At 36.7% G+C, this 19576-nt stretch overlaps 1 protein-coding gene across 2 annotated transcripts in view; it reads right to left on the reverse strand.

Annotated features, from left to right (window-relative positions):
* Window positions 1–19576, reverse strand: part of LOC136033126 (receptor-type tyrosine-protein phosphatase kappa-like) — a gene marked incomplete in the record, with an annotated part of 235592 nt that overhangs the window by 162712 nt on the left and 53304 nt on the right. For both annotated transcript variants that reach the window (XM_065713757.1, XM_065713759.1), the window contains 1 exon segment: window positions 14990–15124. In XM_065713757.1, the coding sequence (XP_065569829.1) occupies window positions 14990–15124 (135 nt within the window).

The raw sequence follows: 19576 nt of genomic DNA on the forward strand, positions 1-19576 counted from the left end.
TTACGATCGCTATATGTCACTTGGTAAATACCAAGTACCATAAATATAAGTAAAATTGCCAGTTCTAGAGCGAAAGGGTTGTTTTTTTTGTTTGCCGGTCACATACCTTCTAAAAAAAATTTGCGTACCACAATTTGAGAACCACTGACCTAGACCACCAAAAGTGACAAGACCGATCTAAGCAACTAAGGCAAAAGGCACTGAAAAAATGTTTTAATTAATGATAAACGAAAATAAAGATAAAAGAAGTATGTAGTAAAAAATATAGAAAACTAGTATAGCAGAAGTAAAGAAACCAACAATTAGAACAAGACAAAAACAAAATTGAAGAATATAGAAATATGAAGTTAAAAGATAAGTGGCAGCAAGAATCACGACGACTCAAAAACGAAAACGAAAAAAAAATTAGGCGATTATAAAACATTCGTTACAGACATTACAAGACATTTTTACAAGATATACGACCGTGAGAACAAAATAGTATGCAGTTAGAAGATCATCAGCAGTGGGAATTACAGGCAACAGCAGGAATCAGAACTTACCAAAGATGAGAGTAAAGAGGGAAGAATTGTAGGGTTAGCAGACATGCTAACGCAAGTATCAAGAGAGACAAAAACGACAATTAAGAACAAATAACTTTGCTGATAGTGAACAAAATGAAACTGCAGAAGAAGAAAAAGGCACTTGTTTACATAATGGTACACACTCGAGAATAAACCAGTTTTGTCTGTCTATATTAAGAGACAATAAACCTAAATCCAGTGGAAAACAAATGACAGTTGACAGATTGCATTGGACTTATATAATTTGGGCTATGCATTTGCACATTAGGGTTGGGGGGTGGGGGTACAGTATTTGGACAGCTCGGAGTTAGAAAACAATTATACTTCATAATACGCAGTATAGTTGTAGCTAACACATTCTGCATGCAGACCCACTGTACTTTAGGCCCCATCCCCTCTAATGTGCAAAGATATAGCCCAAATTGGTACATAAAGTATTATATTTTCATTATATTTTGGTATACTTCATTAGGGCCGACCTAACTCTACTTCTTGAGTGTGTATCATTTTGTACACAAGTACCAAAAAAAATATTATATTAGAGTATAAAAATATATTATGTTAGAAAATTATTATGTTTATTATTATGAAAAGCATCATCACCATCTCCGATGCCAAAAATTGTGGCATAAAACCCAGTAAAAACTTATAAAATACCGTAAACTACGCAAGTGCTATGTACAGGTCTATGGGACCCTTTAACACTGCATGTCTTCACTATGGAGACCTCCATTGCCCCACAGGGAACATAGCTGGCTGCTGCCTGCTTGGTAGAATTGCATTCCTGCATCGATAATAGGGGTAAAATTTTTATTTTGTGCCAACAAATGGCAGAAAATACAGTTTTCCTACGACATGATTTTCCATTGCTTAAAGTGGCTTCAATTGGGAAGTGGTCAATTGGGAGAGCATGTTATTCTTAAATACCCCCTTTTAGAATTTTAGAGCACTTTTTTGGAGTATATCAACAATTTTTTTTTGCGTTTATATTTGTGAAAAAAAAACACCACATTTTCACCCCTCCTCCAGATATTGAAAAATAAATTGCTCCAGTCCCAACTTTTTGTTAACCTCTACTCTATGAGCCTCTTATACAAAAACAAAACGCATATTTAATCGCTTACAAGAATTCAAGGCCAAATTTTTTAGGTCAGTTCCGTTTCACACTTAAGTCTTCAAAGATTTTGATTTTTCAAGGTAACCAAAATATTGTAGCTTGTACTGAGTCACCAGGAGAATAGTTGAAATATTCATTTCCATTGGGTATATTGAAGCGTCATTGAATAGAGTATACTAAAACATTTGCATAAATTGATATGGAGGTCTAGCGTGCAGAGCTTTGTTGAGGTCAGGCGGTTTTGTGCTGCTGTGAATTGTTAGTAGCGCTTGCAGAACTTGGACTGGCAAAACTGAAGTATTAAAAATATCCAGCAACAAAGATGTACAAAGTACCTCTTTGTTGCCAATCAAAGATAAGTTATTATCTTGTCCCACTCAAAGATATCTTTGTCCCCACTCAAAGATAAGTTATTATTTATTCCCATTGCATTCATTTAGCCAGTGTGGATCATTTCATAATTGTGCTTATCGAGAACTTCTCTGTGGATATACCTTTTTTGCTTAATTGTTTTTGGATTGATGCCAAGTCGTGAGTGAAATTTTCTTATCATGGACAATTGGAATACCAGTAAGCCTTATTATTGCCCAGTTTTGAATTTTGCTCAGCACAATCTCAATGAGGGGTTGGAAAATCAGTCGATTGTGAAATACGCTAGTGATTTTTTCCCGTATGAAAATGTTCTTGGCGCTAAGAAACTTTTATATAGCAATTGCTTCTCAGATGAGCCTATACCTCGTCCTCGTTCTCTGCAGAAAATATTTGTATTCCAGAGTATACGATCAAATCCCCCTCTGAAGTCCCTAGCATTCCGGCGTCAGCTTATTCTATCCTTACCGCCAAAGTCAACCAGTGCCTTGATCAGCTAAAATCGCTTGCTCACCTCAATGGTCCAGCAAATCGCAAACCCTCGTACGCCGTCTTTCTTAAATATCCGCCTCCAGAACTAAGAGACCCCGTTTCTCGCAAGGAAAAGCTTGATTCTTTCGCCGGACATGACGGAATTATGTCGGTAAAGCCCGATCCGGTAAGGAAAAGATGGGTTGTTGTTCCGCGGGATAAAGTTTCCGCCAACTCTCTTGCCGCATTTGGTGTTGCGAGCTATCCAAATATTATGCTGAAGTGATTGATCGCAAACCTCTTGGAGTAATTAGGGGACTTCCCAATAGTGTTTCTAGCAGTATACTCATCTCCGCTATTCCTGGTCTTGTTGAGGCCAGCCAGATCGGCTCTTCTCATGCATTCCGTTTATAGTTCCTTGATTCTGCTGCACTAAAATCAGCTATCGCTACAGGTCTGCACTTCGGTTACAAGTCTTTTAAAATATCGGAATGCGAAGAACTGCCCAGACGGCGCCTTAGATGCTAAAGTATCCATCATTCGTTAGCTCACTGTCCATGTGCCCCGAATGAGATGAAGTCCTCTAGATGTTCTGGATGCCATTCCAATATTAAAGACAATCCTTACTTAGAGGCTCGGAAATGTGCCAACTGCGGCGAGGCTCATGTTTCCTATAGTATGAATTGCCCAGTGATCAAACGCGCTCTGAACTCTGCTCCAAAATGAACCAAGCCACTGTTTTAAGTTTTGCTTCTCTCAATATTAACGGCACAGAAGAAAAGGACTTGTTAATTGATGAATTATTAGTCCATGACATAGTGTTCTTACAAGAACATCTTTTGACCAAATCAAACGTTTCTAGCCTGAAGCGATCTTCTGTTCACCATTTTTTTCGCAAGAGGCCAAGAAAACTAGAGGCCGCCCTTCCAGTGGCCTAGCAATTTTCTTCCGTTCCCCATCAAAGCCCTCTGTGATTTACTTACCTTGCGATAGATGTTCTATAGCATCGTTCATATCTTTCGCTAAATATTGCTCCAGTTTAAAGTCTCTACTCCAAAGTCTACGTTTGAAAGACCTAAATTTGGTTTTAGCTGGTGACCTTAACTGTGACATTCTTGGTACCTCCGATAGGTCAATCCTCTTGCTAGAATCACTTCCTAGCATATATCATGTCGCCGTTAAGAGCCCCCCATTCACGTATATTCATAACAGAGGCTGTTCAAAATCGAACCTGGATCACGTGATCTCTTCCAGTTCCAGCTTAATATCATCGATTGTCAGGGTGTACGAACAGAAGATTGATGACGATCACCTTATTCTTAGCTGTAATTTGTCCTGTGAGCTATCTGTAAAAACACTTTTGGCTCAGCCAAAGTGGCATACGAAGTTGAACTGGGATCGTGCTAATGTCCCACTGTACCTTGCTACGCTAACTGCTTTCCTGTCGACCATAAAAGTGCCATATCACCTGCTGCAAACGTCAGTTTCCTCGCCTTCAAGTAGAGTTGACCTAAATTGCTATTATTATCAAGTTGTCCATTGCCTTAAATGAGCTTCCAAAGCTGCACTGCCTGTGGATAAAGTTCGGATCAAACAGTTCGTGGTAACGAACTGTAACGAAATTGTCCATTGCCTTAAATGAGCTTCCAAAGCTGCACTGCCTGTGGATAAAGTTCGGATCAAACAGTTCGTAGTAACGAACTGTAGTAAGGAGCGATCCGGCTCAATAGTAACCAAAACTCTAAAAAATTGAATTTTGATATCAATAGCTACATCAAAAGAATCGCATTTTAATGCTGATTTTAAATATATAAGTTTCATCAAGTTTAGTCTTACCCATCAAAAGTTACGAGCCTGAGAAAATTTGCCTTATTTAGGAAAATAGGAGGAAACACCCCTTAAAAGTCGTAGGATCTTAACGAAAATGACATCATCAGATTCAGCGTATCAGAGAACCCTACTGTAGAAGTTTCAAGCTCTTATCTACAAAAATGTGGAATTTTGTATTTTTTGCCAGAAGACAAATCACGGGTGCGTGTTTATTTGTTTGTTTGTTTGTTTTTTTTTTCCCAGGGGTCATCGTATTGAGCGAGTGGTCCTAGAATGTCGCAAGAGGGCTCATTCTAACAGAAATGAAAAGTAAGTTGACGGAAAAAATTGGAGGGCATCTAGGCCCCCTCCCACGCTCATTTTTTCCCAAAGTCAACGGATCAAAATTTTGAGATAGCCATTTTATTCAGCATAGTCGAAAATCATGATAACTATGTCTTTGGGGATGACTTACTCCCCCACAGTCCCTGGGGGAGGGGCTGCAAGTTACAAACTTCGACCAGTGTTTACATATAATAATGGTTATTGGGAAGTGTACAGACGTTTTCAGGGGAATTTTTTTGGTTTTGGGGGTAGAGTTGAGGGGAGGGGGCTATGTGGGAGGATCTTTCCTTGGAGAAATATGTCATGGGGGAAGAAAAATTCAATTAAAAGGGCGCAGGGCGCAGAACGAATCTGGTCACGTTAGAAAAAAACGTCAAATTCAGAGCTTAATATACAATGCTGGGTGTTCGGAGCCTCTCTATTATGGAGTATAATTTGAAAATAACACAACTATACGAGCGATAAAACATATATACCACAACCATAACTCAACTAACGAAAGAACTGCTAAGAGATAAACACAACTATAAAGCGAAAACAGGTGAAAACTAACGGGAAAATAAACGAACTAAGAGGTGGAAGGGGCCCAGAGAAAAAATATAATCCTTTTCGAATTTTGAGCCTAACTTCCGCAAAGGAGTAATAATGTCAGAAGCCCCAAAATACCGAATTATTTTCTTTCAAACAGTTCGTGGTAACGAACTGTAGTAAGGAGCGACCCGGCTCAATAGTAAACGAAACTCTAAATAATAGAATTTTGATGCTAAAATATACATCAAAAGAATCGGATTTTCATGCTGATTTTAAATATATAAGTTTAATTAAGTTTGGGCTTACCCATCAAAAGTTGCGAGCCTGCGAAAATAGGCCTCCGCATCTATGATCCAGTCAAAGAAATGAGGCATTTCCATTAAGACCTCTCAGAAATAACAAAAAATATGGTTTAAATTCATCTCTAATAACAACCCTCCCCCTCTGGAATTGCTTTCTAGGATGGGCTAACCAATATGCATAGCCATGAATATGCATAGCCATGGCTCAAAGAAACGTAGCATTTCCGTGAAAATCTCTCAGAAATAACTCTTAACTGGGTTTAAATTTATCGCTAATAACAAACCTCTCCCTCTAGAATTTGCCGCTAGGGGGCTATCGTTTGAATTGGGTGTTAGGAAGCCCCAGTGGAGGTGCTCGATAGAATCCCATTGGAATTGGTTTCTAGGTCTCCGGTGGAATTGAATGTTAAGGGGGCCGCTGGAATGGCTAGCTAGGGTCCAATTGGAAATGGTTTTTAGGCCTCTGATGGAATTGGATGTTAGGGTATCCCAATGGAATTGCTCACTAGGGATTCGTTCAGCCACATATTGTCACGGTGGCATGAATATGCATAGTCTCGGCTCAGAGAAACGTGGCATTTTCATTAAGACCTCTGAGAAATAACTCTTAATTTAGTTTAAATTTGTCTCTAAGAACAACCCTCCCCATCTGTAATTGTTTGTTAGAACTCCCGCCTTTCTTTACTTCGTGGCTGTTTTGCTTATATTTTACCCTACATCAAGTTTTTTCACGTTTTTCTATTTGCTGAGTTTTAACTGCTTTTTCTGTGATTTCATGAATCTTTTTGCTTATATTTTATCTTTTATAAGGTTTTTGACGTTTTGTTTTTTCATTTGGTGAGTTTTAACTGCTCTTTCTCTGTTTTATTGATGCTTGTGAATTTTTTATTAATAGAAATTTTATGTAAAATAATAGCATTAGTTCCTTAGATTACTTGTTCCAGGACGAATCTTCAATATGTAATCATTTACGTAATGAAATATCTAAAATAAATGCTATGTAACATCTGCTATTTAACTCAAGCTATCTGAATCACGTTAGAAAATTAATAGCATTGTAATAGGCAGGTGTATCTAATGGAGCAAAAATCAAGGATTGGAAGCTTGTGCTCTCATTTGGAAAGGGTTAGAAACATGCGGTCAATTTAATCATTCTAATATGCGCAAACAGGGGATCTTGCGTGCAATAGGTTATCATGTAGAATGTATTAGCCGAATCAAAATATTAGAAAGACTCGTTGGTACATATGTCCAAGGCACAGTTCCATTGAATGGAAATACCGTTCGAATCCTAGTGGAGATAATAATCATTATGATATAAAGGTTCCCTGCGAAAAACGTATTAAAAGAAAATGAAATCTAAAAAAAAACGCCTTGAAAGGAAAAGAAATCCCGATGAAAAACGCCTTGAAAGAAAAATAAATCCCGAAGAAAAATATATCTTAAACTATTATGTAACATCGATGTGTGTACCGTCATTATACAACATCCCACGTGTGTGCTGTCATTAAGTAATACCCCACGTATGTGATGTCATCACGCAATTTCCCACGTGTGCGCTGTCATTCCATGACATCTCATGTGCCCCGCCATTACGTAACACCCACGCGTGCACCGCCATTATATAACACTCACTTGTAATATTTCGTCATATCCCACGTGTGCCTCTCCGTCATTACATAACAGCAACGTGTGTACCGTGGTCAGTTACAAGTGGGGGTTTCCCATGGGCCCTCTGAAATCTATCTTGTCATGCGAGATTGCTTCACTCCCAATAAATCCATCAAGTCACGCAAGACTGCGTCACCCTTAACTCCAGTAACTTAATAGCACCTGCATCTCTTAGAAAACATTCCCTAAGATGTAACAGACATCTGCGTCTTGAAGAAGCTTAAAAAAATCTTTGGGACTGGGATTTGAAGGGATAGGGCCCTTGTCGGACCTTAAAACCCTGCATCACTCGTGCTTAAAAAAATGGCTATTTCAAAATTTTGAAGGGACGATTTTGATGAAAAAGGGGCATGAGAGAAGGGAGAGTACCCTTTCAGCCTGTTTAATCACTTAAAAAGGGCACTAGAACTTCTTTTCAAATGTACCCTCTCCTTATTTTTTAGGACCATTGGCTCGATACGATCACCCTTGGGGAAAAAATCAAATTAAAGATGCATCCGTGATCTGTCAGACAAAAAAAAATACTAAATTCCAATTTCCTGCTGATAAGAGCTTGAAACCCCTATAGTAGTGTTTTCTGTTACGCTGAATCTGATGGTGTGATTTTTATAAGGATTCCTTGACTTTTAGGGGGCATTCAAAAATCACATACATTTCTTCAAGCTCGTAACCTTTTCTGGGAAACACTAAGCTTAATGTATCTTGTATATTTGAAATCAACATAATAAGTCGATTCTTTTAATATATTTATTGATATCCTAATTCCTTTTTTTTAGAATTTCAGATACTACTGAGCCGTTTTGCTCTTTACACTTTTTTTAAATTAGAGCTGGTTTTGAAAAACCAACTCAAATATTTTTTTTTGAGTTATTAATTAAAAAAAATAAAATCTTTCGAAATTAGAGCTGGTATTGAAAAACTAGCTCAAATCAATGTAGAATTTTGAAAAGCAAGCACTTCTTGGCTGTAACGGATCTTGGGGAGAGGGGCACCTGCTAGGGGCACTGGCTCGTAAGGTCCGTTTTTTTATCTGGTCAAATAATAACGAACCCAAATTTCCAGTTCTTAAACGTGGTAGCTTTTGCCTTAAATGAATTTAACTATGCCTGTATCAGTTGCTTCTAATGAAACAAACTTGAGCAAATAAAAAAATATTATAATAGTCAATTAAAAGAAAGAAATAATAATACAGTAAATGAATATGCTGTTTAGAGGAGCGAAATAATCATAATGTGATATCTATAATGGATTTGTTGACCGGCAGCATTAATAACGATTATTCCTCGGACACCGGGAGGTCTAGATCTGCCCTTGCTTTTGACACCCAGTGGCACTAACTAAGGGGGAAGTAAGCTTAGATTTCTAAAGCCTTGTTTTTATTTTCATTAATAAAAAAACTCATGTTTTATTTTGATTGGAGAAACTATTTTCATTTTGAAATGTGAACAAATTCGAAATATGTGAACAAATTTAATTGCTCCCAATATTTGAAGGTGATTTTTAACCCCCCCTCCCATATCCACTTCTCCTTATTTTTATTTACAACGTGAACATGACTTAGCAGTCTCAGAGAAAAATCACATGAAAATCAGATATATCACAAGTTTCATATTCATTTGATATACCCGGTGTTATGGCTAGATAGCTTGCCTCATATAAAAGAATCTCAATTTAAATTTTATCATTTGACAAATTACTTTAATTACTAAGCAGTTTTTTTTTCAAAGCTTTAGAAATATGTTCAGGGTCGTAATCAAAATTCTATGAATAAATAAGTTTTAAAGTAAAATAGACTTGCTGATTTAGTTTAAAAAATTTTTTCGTAGGATTTGCTTTTTAGCAAAATATTTTGAGCAAAAAAAAAATTACTAAAGATTGTTTTGAATTACATGTGAAGAAAAACCCTTCTTGCGCATTTACTTATTAATTTCGGGAGAAATTGAGGTCCAGCATATCCGAGTCTGGCCTGTTTAAACTAGGAACTCTGATAGATTCGCTCAACCGAAACCATACATTAGTATAGGTTATTCGAGTTATTATTGAACAAGAATTGCTGGCATAGATAGAAGTATAATTTTACACCCATAATACTGAAATTTTTGGGAATGTAGATTAAATCAAAAAAGATGTGTATCCATAGCGTCTTCTCATGAAACAGGTAGATATAGAGACTTTGGAGAATCTTTATTTGATTAGAAATAGGTCGTATTTCTACGACCTAATTTTAATCAAATAGTCTAATCAAAAGGAGATTTATAATCAAAAGGAGAGTTGAAAAAATTTTCCACTCTCCTTTTGAGAGTGGAAAATAATTCAAGGGATGCAGCCCTCCCTTGCTCCCCCTACGCCTAATAGAAATTTAATAAAATTTTAAGACACTTATTTTTTTGAAAAAAGCAAAAAGGTTCAATAGATATGTTTCTGAATAGGACATTACCCTCAAAAGCCATAGGCAGAAGGCCACAAATAATATAAAGTGGCAATTTATAAGTTTTATAAGACTTGATATTTTTTTTATCATCATCACATGGGAACAAGCAGAAGAGGGAAGGGAACCATTCACAAATACAGTATTTGTACCTACCGTTATTTGGTTAAAGGTAAATTTTGGTTTATTGGTTTGGTTGCAGGGAATATGTGAGTGCATCCCGTCGTTACCCTTTCATCTGGACTATCCCAGGCTGTGATAATGGCACTGTGCAATGATTGATCAAAAAGGCAAGATTATTTGAAATTCATTCCTCAATTTTGTGACCAGATCAATGCTTCATGGTGCGAAAATTGACTTGATTATCGTAAAAGTTGTTAGTTTCTTTGATCATGGCACTGTTGTCAGTGCTAAAGAGTCAAGGAGCTGAATATTCAGGCCCGCTGCGTGATATATACGAATGATGAAAAAAATGTACTCAATATATACAAACAGCTGAATCAGGCTGCAAAGAACCCCATCACTTGGGGAAACAGTTTCAGCCACATTAGCCACAAAATTGAATGAACTTCCTCGAAAACTGGATGGCATCCTAGAGAATGCGACGAGTTTGAGCCCATTCTGGCCGGCGAGAATTGATGTCAACGCAACACCAATCCCTACCCCAGCTCGGTTGTATCCAGTTGTGTTAAAGAACCGTCCAGCTACTACGGCCTCACTAGTAACCGTTAGGACTTTGTCAACCAGCTGTACCATAAGGCCTCAGGTGAAATCACTGGACTTAAAAATCGCCATATGAATGGAAACTTGTTGCTAAGACAAAACGCAGAGCGAACAAAATTGCCGAAAGTTCTAAAAAAAAGTGCTTCTGGTATTTTGGCAAGTGTAAAATCCCCACTATTTATCGGTGTTCTGACAGGCGTTCCGACTGACTATGACTAGGACCAAGTCAATTTTTTTTGTCCAAAACTGTGTTAAAGTGTCTCTTGTAGAAAGTTCTGGGCACTTGAGGTGTATTTTGAATAAAAAAAACTTGAATCAGTTCTTTAAACAACAAAGAGAGATAAAACTCTACAAAAAGAAAACTTCAAAAGAAACGACGGCCAGTAGAGAGGAAAGACTAAAACAACGCGGAAATTTCGCCTGTATCCAAACAAGGCGTCTTCAGCACAAGATAAAAAATTAAAAGAAAACTAATCTAAAAACAAATAAAAACCACCACCAACAATAATGAATACAATTATCACTACTTATCCACGTAGGGAAAAACAGCTATTTGAGTTATTTCAATGAGAATCAAAGAGCAACTGAGGAAAAATTATGAAAATTGAAACTTAGTTAATTATACTGTTGCGAAATAATCCTCTTGTAAGCTAATATTGAAGCAACTCTTTTTGGTCTAGTGGGTCATCTTGTCCCCTGGTGATTGTGTAAAATTTTAATTCCCTTATTGATTATTGGCTCATTTTTCAAAAGAATATCATAAATTGGGTCAATATTTAAATTCCCTGTGTCTCTATCTATTGAAATATTAGAAAATATATGTTTTTTAATTTCTATAGCCTCCCTCGCCCACTGAGAAAAACCTCTATCATTAGAAATAGCTGTAGCCTAGTATAGCTACAGCTATAGCTAGTATAGCTTAGAAATAGCTATAGGCTTTTAGCACAAAAACTTGTTTTCTTACAAAGCGCTGTTTCTCCTGTCTCGAAATCGGACATCTGGCCTCCCAGTGCTTGAATCAGGTGCTCTGATATAGATCTGGTTCTTGTGATCACAATATGAACCGTGCATCCTTATGTTCAAAAAATAACGCTAGGCCATGAAAGTAACCCTGTCGATCATACCTGCTATTCCATAAAATGTTCGAAAAATAAGAGTCAGCCGGCAAAGCTTGCAGTATAAAATATACCTGCCTACTTTCCCACAAGCAGTATATCTTTTATCATGGAATATAAATGGTGGAATTTCAGTTAAATTTCCTGTAATAAAAGACGTGCTTTCTAGTTATGATATTCTTTGCTTGCAAGAACATTTTCTCATGGATCATAGGCTTTTCATGGGTTTAGGACTTTTAAAAATTTTACGACTTTTTCGGTGCCAGCTGAACGATCCACTTCTATTTGTTTGGAGTTGTTCTAGACAGGTGGATAGCTCACTGGATTTGAAATCTTTTGCACAAAGGATTGTCCTTTGTACGCCGAGGGTTCGATTCCAGGTGTCGCCAGATATTTGGTTTGGGACGAAAATCACTGACGTAACTCTGTAAGCTCAGCCAGATTAGACCCAGCTCTAATTGGGTACCTCAAGAAATATGGGGAAGGTAAACAGGAAGGGTGTGCAAAAACACAGGATGGCTGGCCCCCATCCCCCATTACACTTCCAGGCTGATGGTTAGATAGAGATCACCACCACCGGTTTGCCCTTTAATACTCTAGTGCCGCATCCTTTACTTTTACCCTAACTTTTACCTCCAGATCACTTTGCTGTCTCAGTTGATCTTGTAGTGTGGCCGATGCTGCACTTAAAACATAAGAACATTCCGGCATAGAGCGCTCTTCACATTCTCCATGGCAGTGGGATAATGGCTATTGACATTGCTATTTTAAGGCAAATCATTGTGATCCAAGAAGTTTTACCTTCTTCTTTCTGAATTGGAAATTTCACCTCAAAAGCAAAGAGAGGCAAATTAGCCACCCAGTGCTCGTCGTTCCACCTTATAGCAGTGGCTACTGCTCTCTGTGAAGTTTTTGAACTGCTCTTGATCGACCATCTGAACATAAACGTTATGTTCCATCATATCAGTTTGGTTTCCATCCGTGACTCAACTGCGCTCGCGTTTTGTCCATTGTCGCAAACAGATTGATTCAACTGATGAATCAGGAGAAAATTTTGTGCTTGTAGGTCACAATGCACGCAAAGCGTTTGATTATCTTATTCATACCGCTATTTTCTTTTAAAAAAAAACTTTTCCAAAAATAAAGCTTTTGGAGTTTTCAAAGAAAAACAAAAAAAAGCTGCTCTAACCCAAAAATGGGCAGAAATAAAGCCAAATAATTGTTCAAGCGTAAAACTGCCATAAATCATAATAAGTATGTAAATAAAACCTGAAACAAGCATAAATTACGATAGATAACCAAGTCAAACTCAATACGAGCAGAAATTAAAATGAGCAGGCCTGACCCCCTCCCCCTGTCTTACGAAGACTAGAACATAATTTTCACTTGAATGAAAAAAAAAAAATTGGATTGACAGTTTAATAGCACATACATTGATTTCTATTCCTTAAAGTCTTAATAATTTTGGGTTTATTAAAGTTGAAAAATGAAAACATTTAAATGAATTTTTTTCAGCAAAGTGGAAATTATGTTCTGGTCTCCAGAAATCATGAAGGGCGTCAACCTTAATCGTGTTAATTTTTGCTCGTTTGGAGTTAGACACTACGTAAGTTCTTTCCACTAAGGTACTTCTTATACAAGGAGTTATCTTAAAAACTTCGAAAGGAACTCATTCGATTAAAGTCCTAGTGGTCTTCTTAAGAGTGAAAAGTGATTAGAGGGCAACCAACCCCCATCCAACGCCAATCAATTTTCCAGACACATCAAGTCAAAATTTGGGGATAGCTATTTTTTCAACACAGCTGAAAGGTGCAGTAACTATATCTTTGGGGATGTCAATCCCACATCCCCAGAGCCTTCAGGGCAAGGGCAATTCCCCCTCTTTTGACGCATAGTATTTGTTATTGAGAAAGGGTGGGCATGTTTAACCTTTAGTGTCCATAAAAAAGTGCATTCAGGTGAGCCTTTCAGAGAATGTTTAAGGGAGTATTGAACAAAATCAAAACACGTAATCAAAACTGCTGCTCCGACTATTACCACTACTACTACTATGATACTAATACAATTAAGGCTTAGCAAATGAATATAAAAACTTTAAAGAAAATTGAGGGGAAATTTGGATTAAATCAAAACACGCTATGTGTACGTATATTGTCAAAAAGTCGCATCTCAAAAATGGATGTGGGTATTGAGTATGAACTTCCTGTGAACGGAAGATTATCAATCGCTTAAAGGGGAATATCGCTAATATCTTAGGGTCGGCTTGGTGTTTGAAGTTGAAACTTACAGGGCTTGAACTGTGAACTAACCAAAAGACAATTTTTGCGTCCTGTTACTACTGTTTCCACCACCGCTACTACTACTACAACTCCTACTGTTACTACTACCAATACTGCTACTATTAATACAATTGCTACAAAATCTAAGGTTTTTACTGTTAATTCTACTGCTACCACCACTACTGCCACTACTATTACTACTGGCACTACTTCTTCTGCTACTAAAGTTAAGGGTATTGAGACGAAAATTTCTGAGAATACTGAAACAGTGCTAAACTGAATTAAAACACACTATGCACATACAGGTTGTGAAGAAAACGCATCGGCAATGCTTCAGGAACGGTTTATGGCATTAATTTGAAACTTTCAGTGTGTGTTGAGGGAGATGTTGAAGAAAACCATAGGGGTATTGTGCATATTGCTACTAGTGCTTCTACCAATACTTCACATATTGCTATTATCCAAGCAAAGGGTATTAAGGTCAAGCTTCCAAGGAACGTTTAGGCGGATGTTGAACGAAATCGAAACGAACTACGAATATGTAGGTCGTCTAAAGGTGCACCATTAATATTTCAAAAACGGCTTGCATTATTAAGTTGGATCTTTTAGGGTTTGTTCCGGCAGATTTTGAACTAACCAGAATGCACTATCTGTATACTATTAATACTACCGCTACAATAACTGTAACTAATAACGCTAAGGGGGCGTTTTGGGAAAATTTCAATCAAAAAAAAAACTATGCATATGCTGGTTTTCAAATGGGCATATAAGGAATATCATAGGCATTGCAGCCCTATTTTAGGTATCAATATCTTAGAAAGTTTTGAAGGAGTTCATTCAATTGGAATTAAAAGTTCTATTGCTCTTTTTAAGAGTCAAAAGCAATTCGAGGGTAACAGGCCTCCTCCAAAACCCAGTGGTTCTCCAAACACATCCAATTGAAATTTTGTGATAGCTATTTTGTTCAGTACTGTGCAAACGTCCATTAACTATGTCTCTAATGATAATGAAGATGTCAACACGTTTACTTAGGCAGCACTATTGGACTGCCTATGATAAAATAAGACTTGAGACTTAATTTAAGACAATCATTATATTTCTTAATTATATATTTCTTAATATAACATTTTAATCCTTACATTTCTTAAGCTAGTTTTTGACATAACAAATTCAAGACTTTTTTGAAGTTAGAGCTTAGCAATCATCTTCCAAAAGTTACTTTCATACATTCTAAATACCTAATTAAAAGTATGAAATCATACTTACTCGTATAAAATCAAACGTTTTTGTTAGCATAACAATCCCAGATGCTTTTGTCTGCCAAATCATTTTCCAGAAGTCTATCAAAGTTCTTTCGTTTGGTCCCTGAGCAGCGATGTAGGCGTTTGGCTTTAGTAAACTCTAAAAAATAAAATTTTAACATTTACATGTATAGCTAAAATATATTAAAAAGATCGGAATTTATAAAAATTTTATTCTTTACGTTATTTATGCTATCAATATAGAGAATTTTTGAATTCTTCATTTTTACGCAACACACAATAATTCTAAGCGCCCGTGAGATAAACTACAGATCATAGAAGGCAAATTTTACCATTAATTTCTTTCTATTTCTTTCCAATAAATAACGTTCACCTACCACAAATTTATAAGGAAAAGGAGGTTCAGAATATTTTTGAAGGGAGAAGAGATATTCTGATATTTAAAAAGTAGTTTTTTTGGGGGGTGGGAACTTAGAGAAGCACTTGGAGATATATTAGGTCTATCTTAGCTATTCCCACATCTGTATGTCTATATATTTCCATTATGTCAAAGTTTAGCAGGCTATTACAAATAATGTGAAACTACACAATGTGCAAAAATGTAAAAATTTGCAAAAATTATAAAGCTCAATTAGGACATCTCGAGAGGTTTTAAGCAACACAGCTATTTTACATATATTTCAAATGCACTTTTCAATTGGTAATTAATAAAAAAAATTACCACAAAATAAAAATTTCAAAGAAAAGCAAAGAGCTAAATTAAACCAAAAATGAGCAGAAATATAGTCAAATTGTACAACTACCAAATCATCATCAATAAACTTTCGAAACATGAAACGAACAGATACTACACGCAGCACAATAGCGCTGCCTAAGTTAAGAGGGATGTGAGCACAATGATCATATAATTTTGTTAATTTTTTTTGGTTTTTCTTAGACCAGAGCACTTCATATCGAAACAGTTGTCGTTGAAACTTCACAAAGGGCTCATTCGATAAGAAACAGAAATGGCTAGGGCCCTTCTTAACTGTCGAAAGTGATTGGAGGGCAACTAACCCCCCTCCCGCGCTCACAATTTCCCCAAACACATCCAAACAAAATTTTGAGATTTCCATTTTGTTCAGCGTAGTTGGAAGGTTCAGAAATTATGTCATTGAGGATAACAACCCCCTTCCCACAGCCCTTGGGGTAAGGGTTATAAGTTACGCCCTGGGGGCATATAAAGTTCTTATAGCATGGTCGTATAAACTTTGGAGGGAGCTCATATGATTGGTAATCAGAACTTCTAGTGTTCTTTTTAAGGTTCAAAGTAATCAGAGGGCTGAAACGCCCCCACACCTCATATTTTCCCGAAATAGATCTGATAGAAATTTTCCGATGAACCTTTGTTTCCAGAGAAACTTCGAAAAAGGCTCATTCGATTGGAAATTGAAAGGGCTAATGCCCCCTTTAATAGTCAAAGATGAATGGAGGACAATAAGCCCCCCCCCGCCTATCAATTTCCAGAAACGCATTTCCACAGCCCTCAGCGCAAAGGTTGTAAGCTATACCGAAGGGACAAATAAGGTTTTCATGGAAGGGTTGTTCGTATAAACTCTGGAGGGGCTCATTCGTATGAAAATCAGAAATTATAATGCCTTTTTTAATAATCAAAGTGATTGGGAGCACCCCCCCCCCCAACATAGTATTTTGAACAAAGACATCCGATAGAAATTTTGCGATAACCATTTGTTCAAAAATAGTGCAAGGATCATATAATAACGCCTTTAGGGTTGACAGAATTCCCCAGAGTCTTGGGTTAGGGTTTTAAGTTATGCCCCAGTGGTTTTTATGGAAGGGGTGGTCGTGTGAACTTTAGAAGAGGCTCTTTTGACTGGAAATGTATGGTTATAGTTCCTATTTGAGAATCAAACATTATGGAGAGACACTAGCCCCCCCCCCCCTTCCTGACATCCTCTTTTCCCAAAACGCCTTCAATTGAAATAGTTCGATAGCCATTTTGTTACCAACAGTCCAAAAATTATATAACAATGTCTTTAGGGGGGACACAACCCCGGACCCATGGGCAAGGGTTGTAAGTTATGCTCCGACGCATGTAAGGTTTTTATGGAACGGATGATCGCATAAACTTTGGATCGGATGGAGCTCATTTGATTGCAAGTCAGAAGTTCACAAGCCTATCATTCTCCAAAAAAATCTGATTGAAATTTTAAAAGAGCCGTTTTGTTTAGCATTGTTGAAAGATCCGGTAATTATGTGTTTAGGGATATCAACCTTCCCACAGTCCTCAGGACAAAGGCTGTAAGTTAGGTAATTCGTTTATTGTTTACACATAGTATATGTTATTGAGAAAGGAATACATATTTGAACTTTATTTTCCAAGAAGACGAAGGGCATTCAGGCGAGCCTTTGCAGAATGATGAGGGGAGTGTTGAACTAAATCAAAACACGTTATGTGTGTACGGAATGCCAGAAGGGTGTAACAAAGGAATAACTGAGTATATTAAGTTACAAATTACGGAAATGATAAGGGAAATGAGAAAAAGGCAATACTTGCACGCTGCCAATACTACTACACCTACCACCATCAAAAGACGCTACGTGCATGGACATTTTTAAAAGAGCGTATATCAAGAATTGATTTGGGCATTAAGTGGGAACTTTCAGAGAATGCTTAAAGGAGAAGTTCTTCTCACCAAAAGGCAATATTACTGCTAATACTAATGTTACTGCTCCATTCACTACTAATACTACTAATACTAATTCTACTACTACTTCAATTGCAACTACTTATAGGGCTAAGAGCATTGAGATCAAAATTTAAAGAAGCATATGAACATACAGGTTATCAAAAGGACACCTCGGATTTTCCCGAAATGCATCTGATATAAAATTTTCAGATGGTCATTTGTTGTCACAGAAACTTTAAAAAGGGCTCATTCGATTGGAAATTGAAAAGGATAGTGGCCTGGTCGAAAGTGATTGGACGGCAACTAACACCACTCCAACACCCACCATTTCTCCAAACACAAACGATAAAAAATTTGAGATGGCCATTTTGTCGAATGTAGTTGAAAGGTTCGGAATTTGTGTTTTTGAAGATGACCCTCCCCCACAGCCCTCATAGCCAGAGTTGTAAGTTATACCTGGGGTATATAATGTTTACATAAGAGATTGATCGTATAAACTTCGGATTGGTATTCAGAAGTTCTAGTGTCCTTTTTAAGATTTAGAGTGATCCGAGGGTGAATACCCCCCCCCCCCAACATCTCGTATTTTCCCTAAATACAGCTTATAGAAATTTATAGACGACCATTTGCTGTCGTAGAAACTTCAAAAAAGGCTCATTCAATTGAAAATTGAAGGGGCTAGTGCCCCTTTTAATAGTCAAAAGTGATTGGAGGTGAACTAACCCCCCTCACGTGCCCACCATTTCCCCAAACACATTCAATCAAAATTTCGAGAAGTTAATTTGTTCAACATAGTTAAGAGGTCAGAAAAGTATGTCTTTGAGGATTACAATCCCCCCTCCAGCCACCCTTGAGGCAAGGGTTGTAAGTTATGCCCTGGACGCATATAAGGTTTTTAGAGAAAGAGTGGTCGTGTAAACTTTGGGTGGGCTCACTTGCTTGGTAGTCGAAAGTTCTGGTACCCATTTAAGATTCAAAGTGATTGGAGGGCGGATAGCCCCCCCCCAACACCTCGTTTTTCCCAAAATGCATCTGATAGAAATTTTTAGATGGCCAGATGGCCATTTGTTGTTGTAAAATCTTCAAAAAAGGATCATTCGATTGGAAACTGAAATGACCTTTTTAATAGTTAAAAGTGATTGGAGGGCAACAAGCCCCCTCCCCCACGCCCAACAATTCCCAAAATACAAATCATCAAAATTTTGAGATAGCCATTTTGTTCAGCGCAGTTAAATGGTCTGGAAATTATGTCTTTGAGGATGACCCCCCCCCACCCTGAGCCCTTAGCGCAAGGGTTATAAGTTATATATACTCATTTGATTTGAAACGTAAATAGTTCTAGCTCTCTTTTAAAAGTCAAACATCATAGAAAGCAACTAGTCCCCGTCCCTGACATCCTCTTTTCCCAAAATAAGTTCAATTGAAATTGTGAGATAGACATCTTGTTACCAATAGTCCAAAAATCATTTAAATATGTCTGAAAAAAACAACAACAAATGAACTTGGATTGTCAGTTTAATTGATTCATACTGATATTTATTCCTTAAGGTTTTGATTTTTTTTCAATAATAAATTTTTCAATATATAATATATTTTTCAATATTTTTTATATATATATATATATATATATATATATATATATATATATATATATATATATATATATATATATATATATATATATATATATATATATATATATATATATATATATAAATATGTATAAATATGTATAAATATATATATATATATATATATATATATATATATATATATATATATATATATATATAAATATATATATATATATTTATATATTAATATGTATATATATATATATATATATATATCAAACAGTTCGTGGTAACGAACTGTAGTAAGGAGCGACCCGGCTCAATAGT

Source organism: Artemia franciscana, chromosome 11 (genome assembly GCF_032884065.1).
Source record: "Artemia franciscana chromosome 11, ASM3288406v1, whole genome shotgun sequence".
Taxonomy (NCBI): Eukaryota; Metazoa; Arthropoda; class Branchiopoda; order Anostraca; family Artemiidae; genus Artemia; species Artemia franciscana.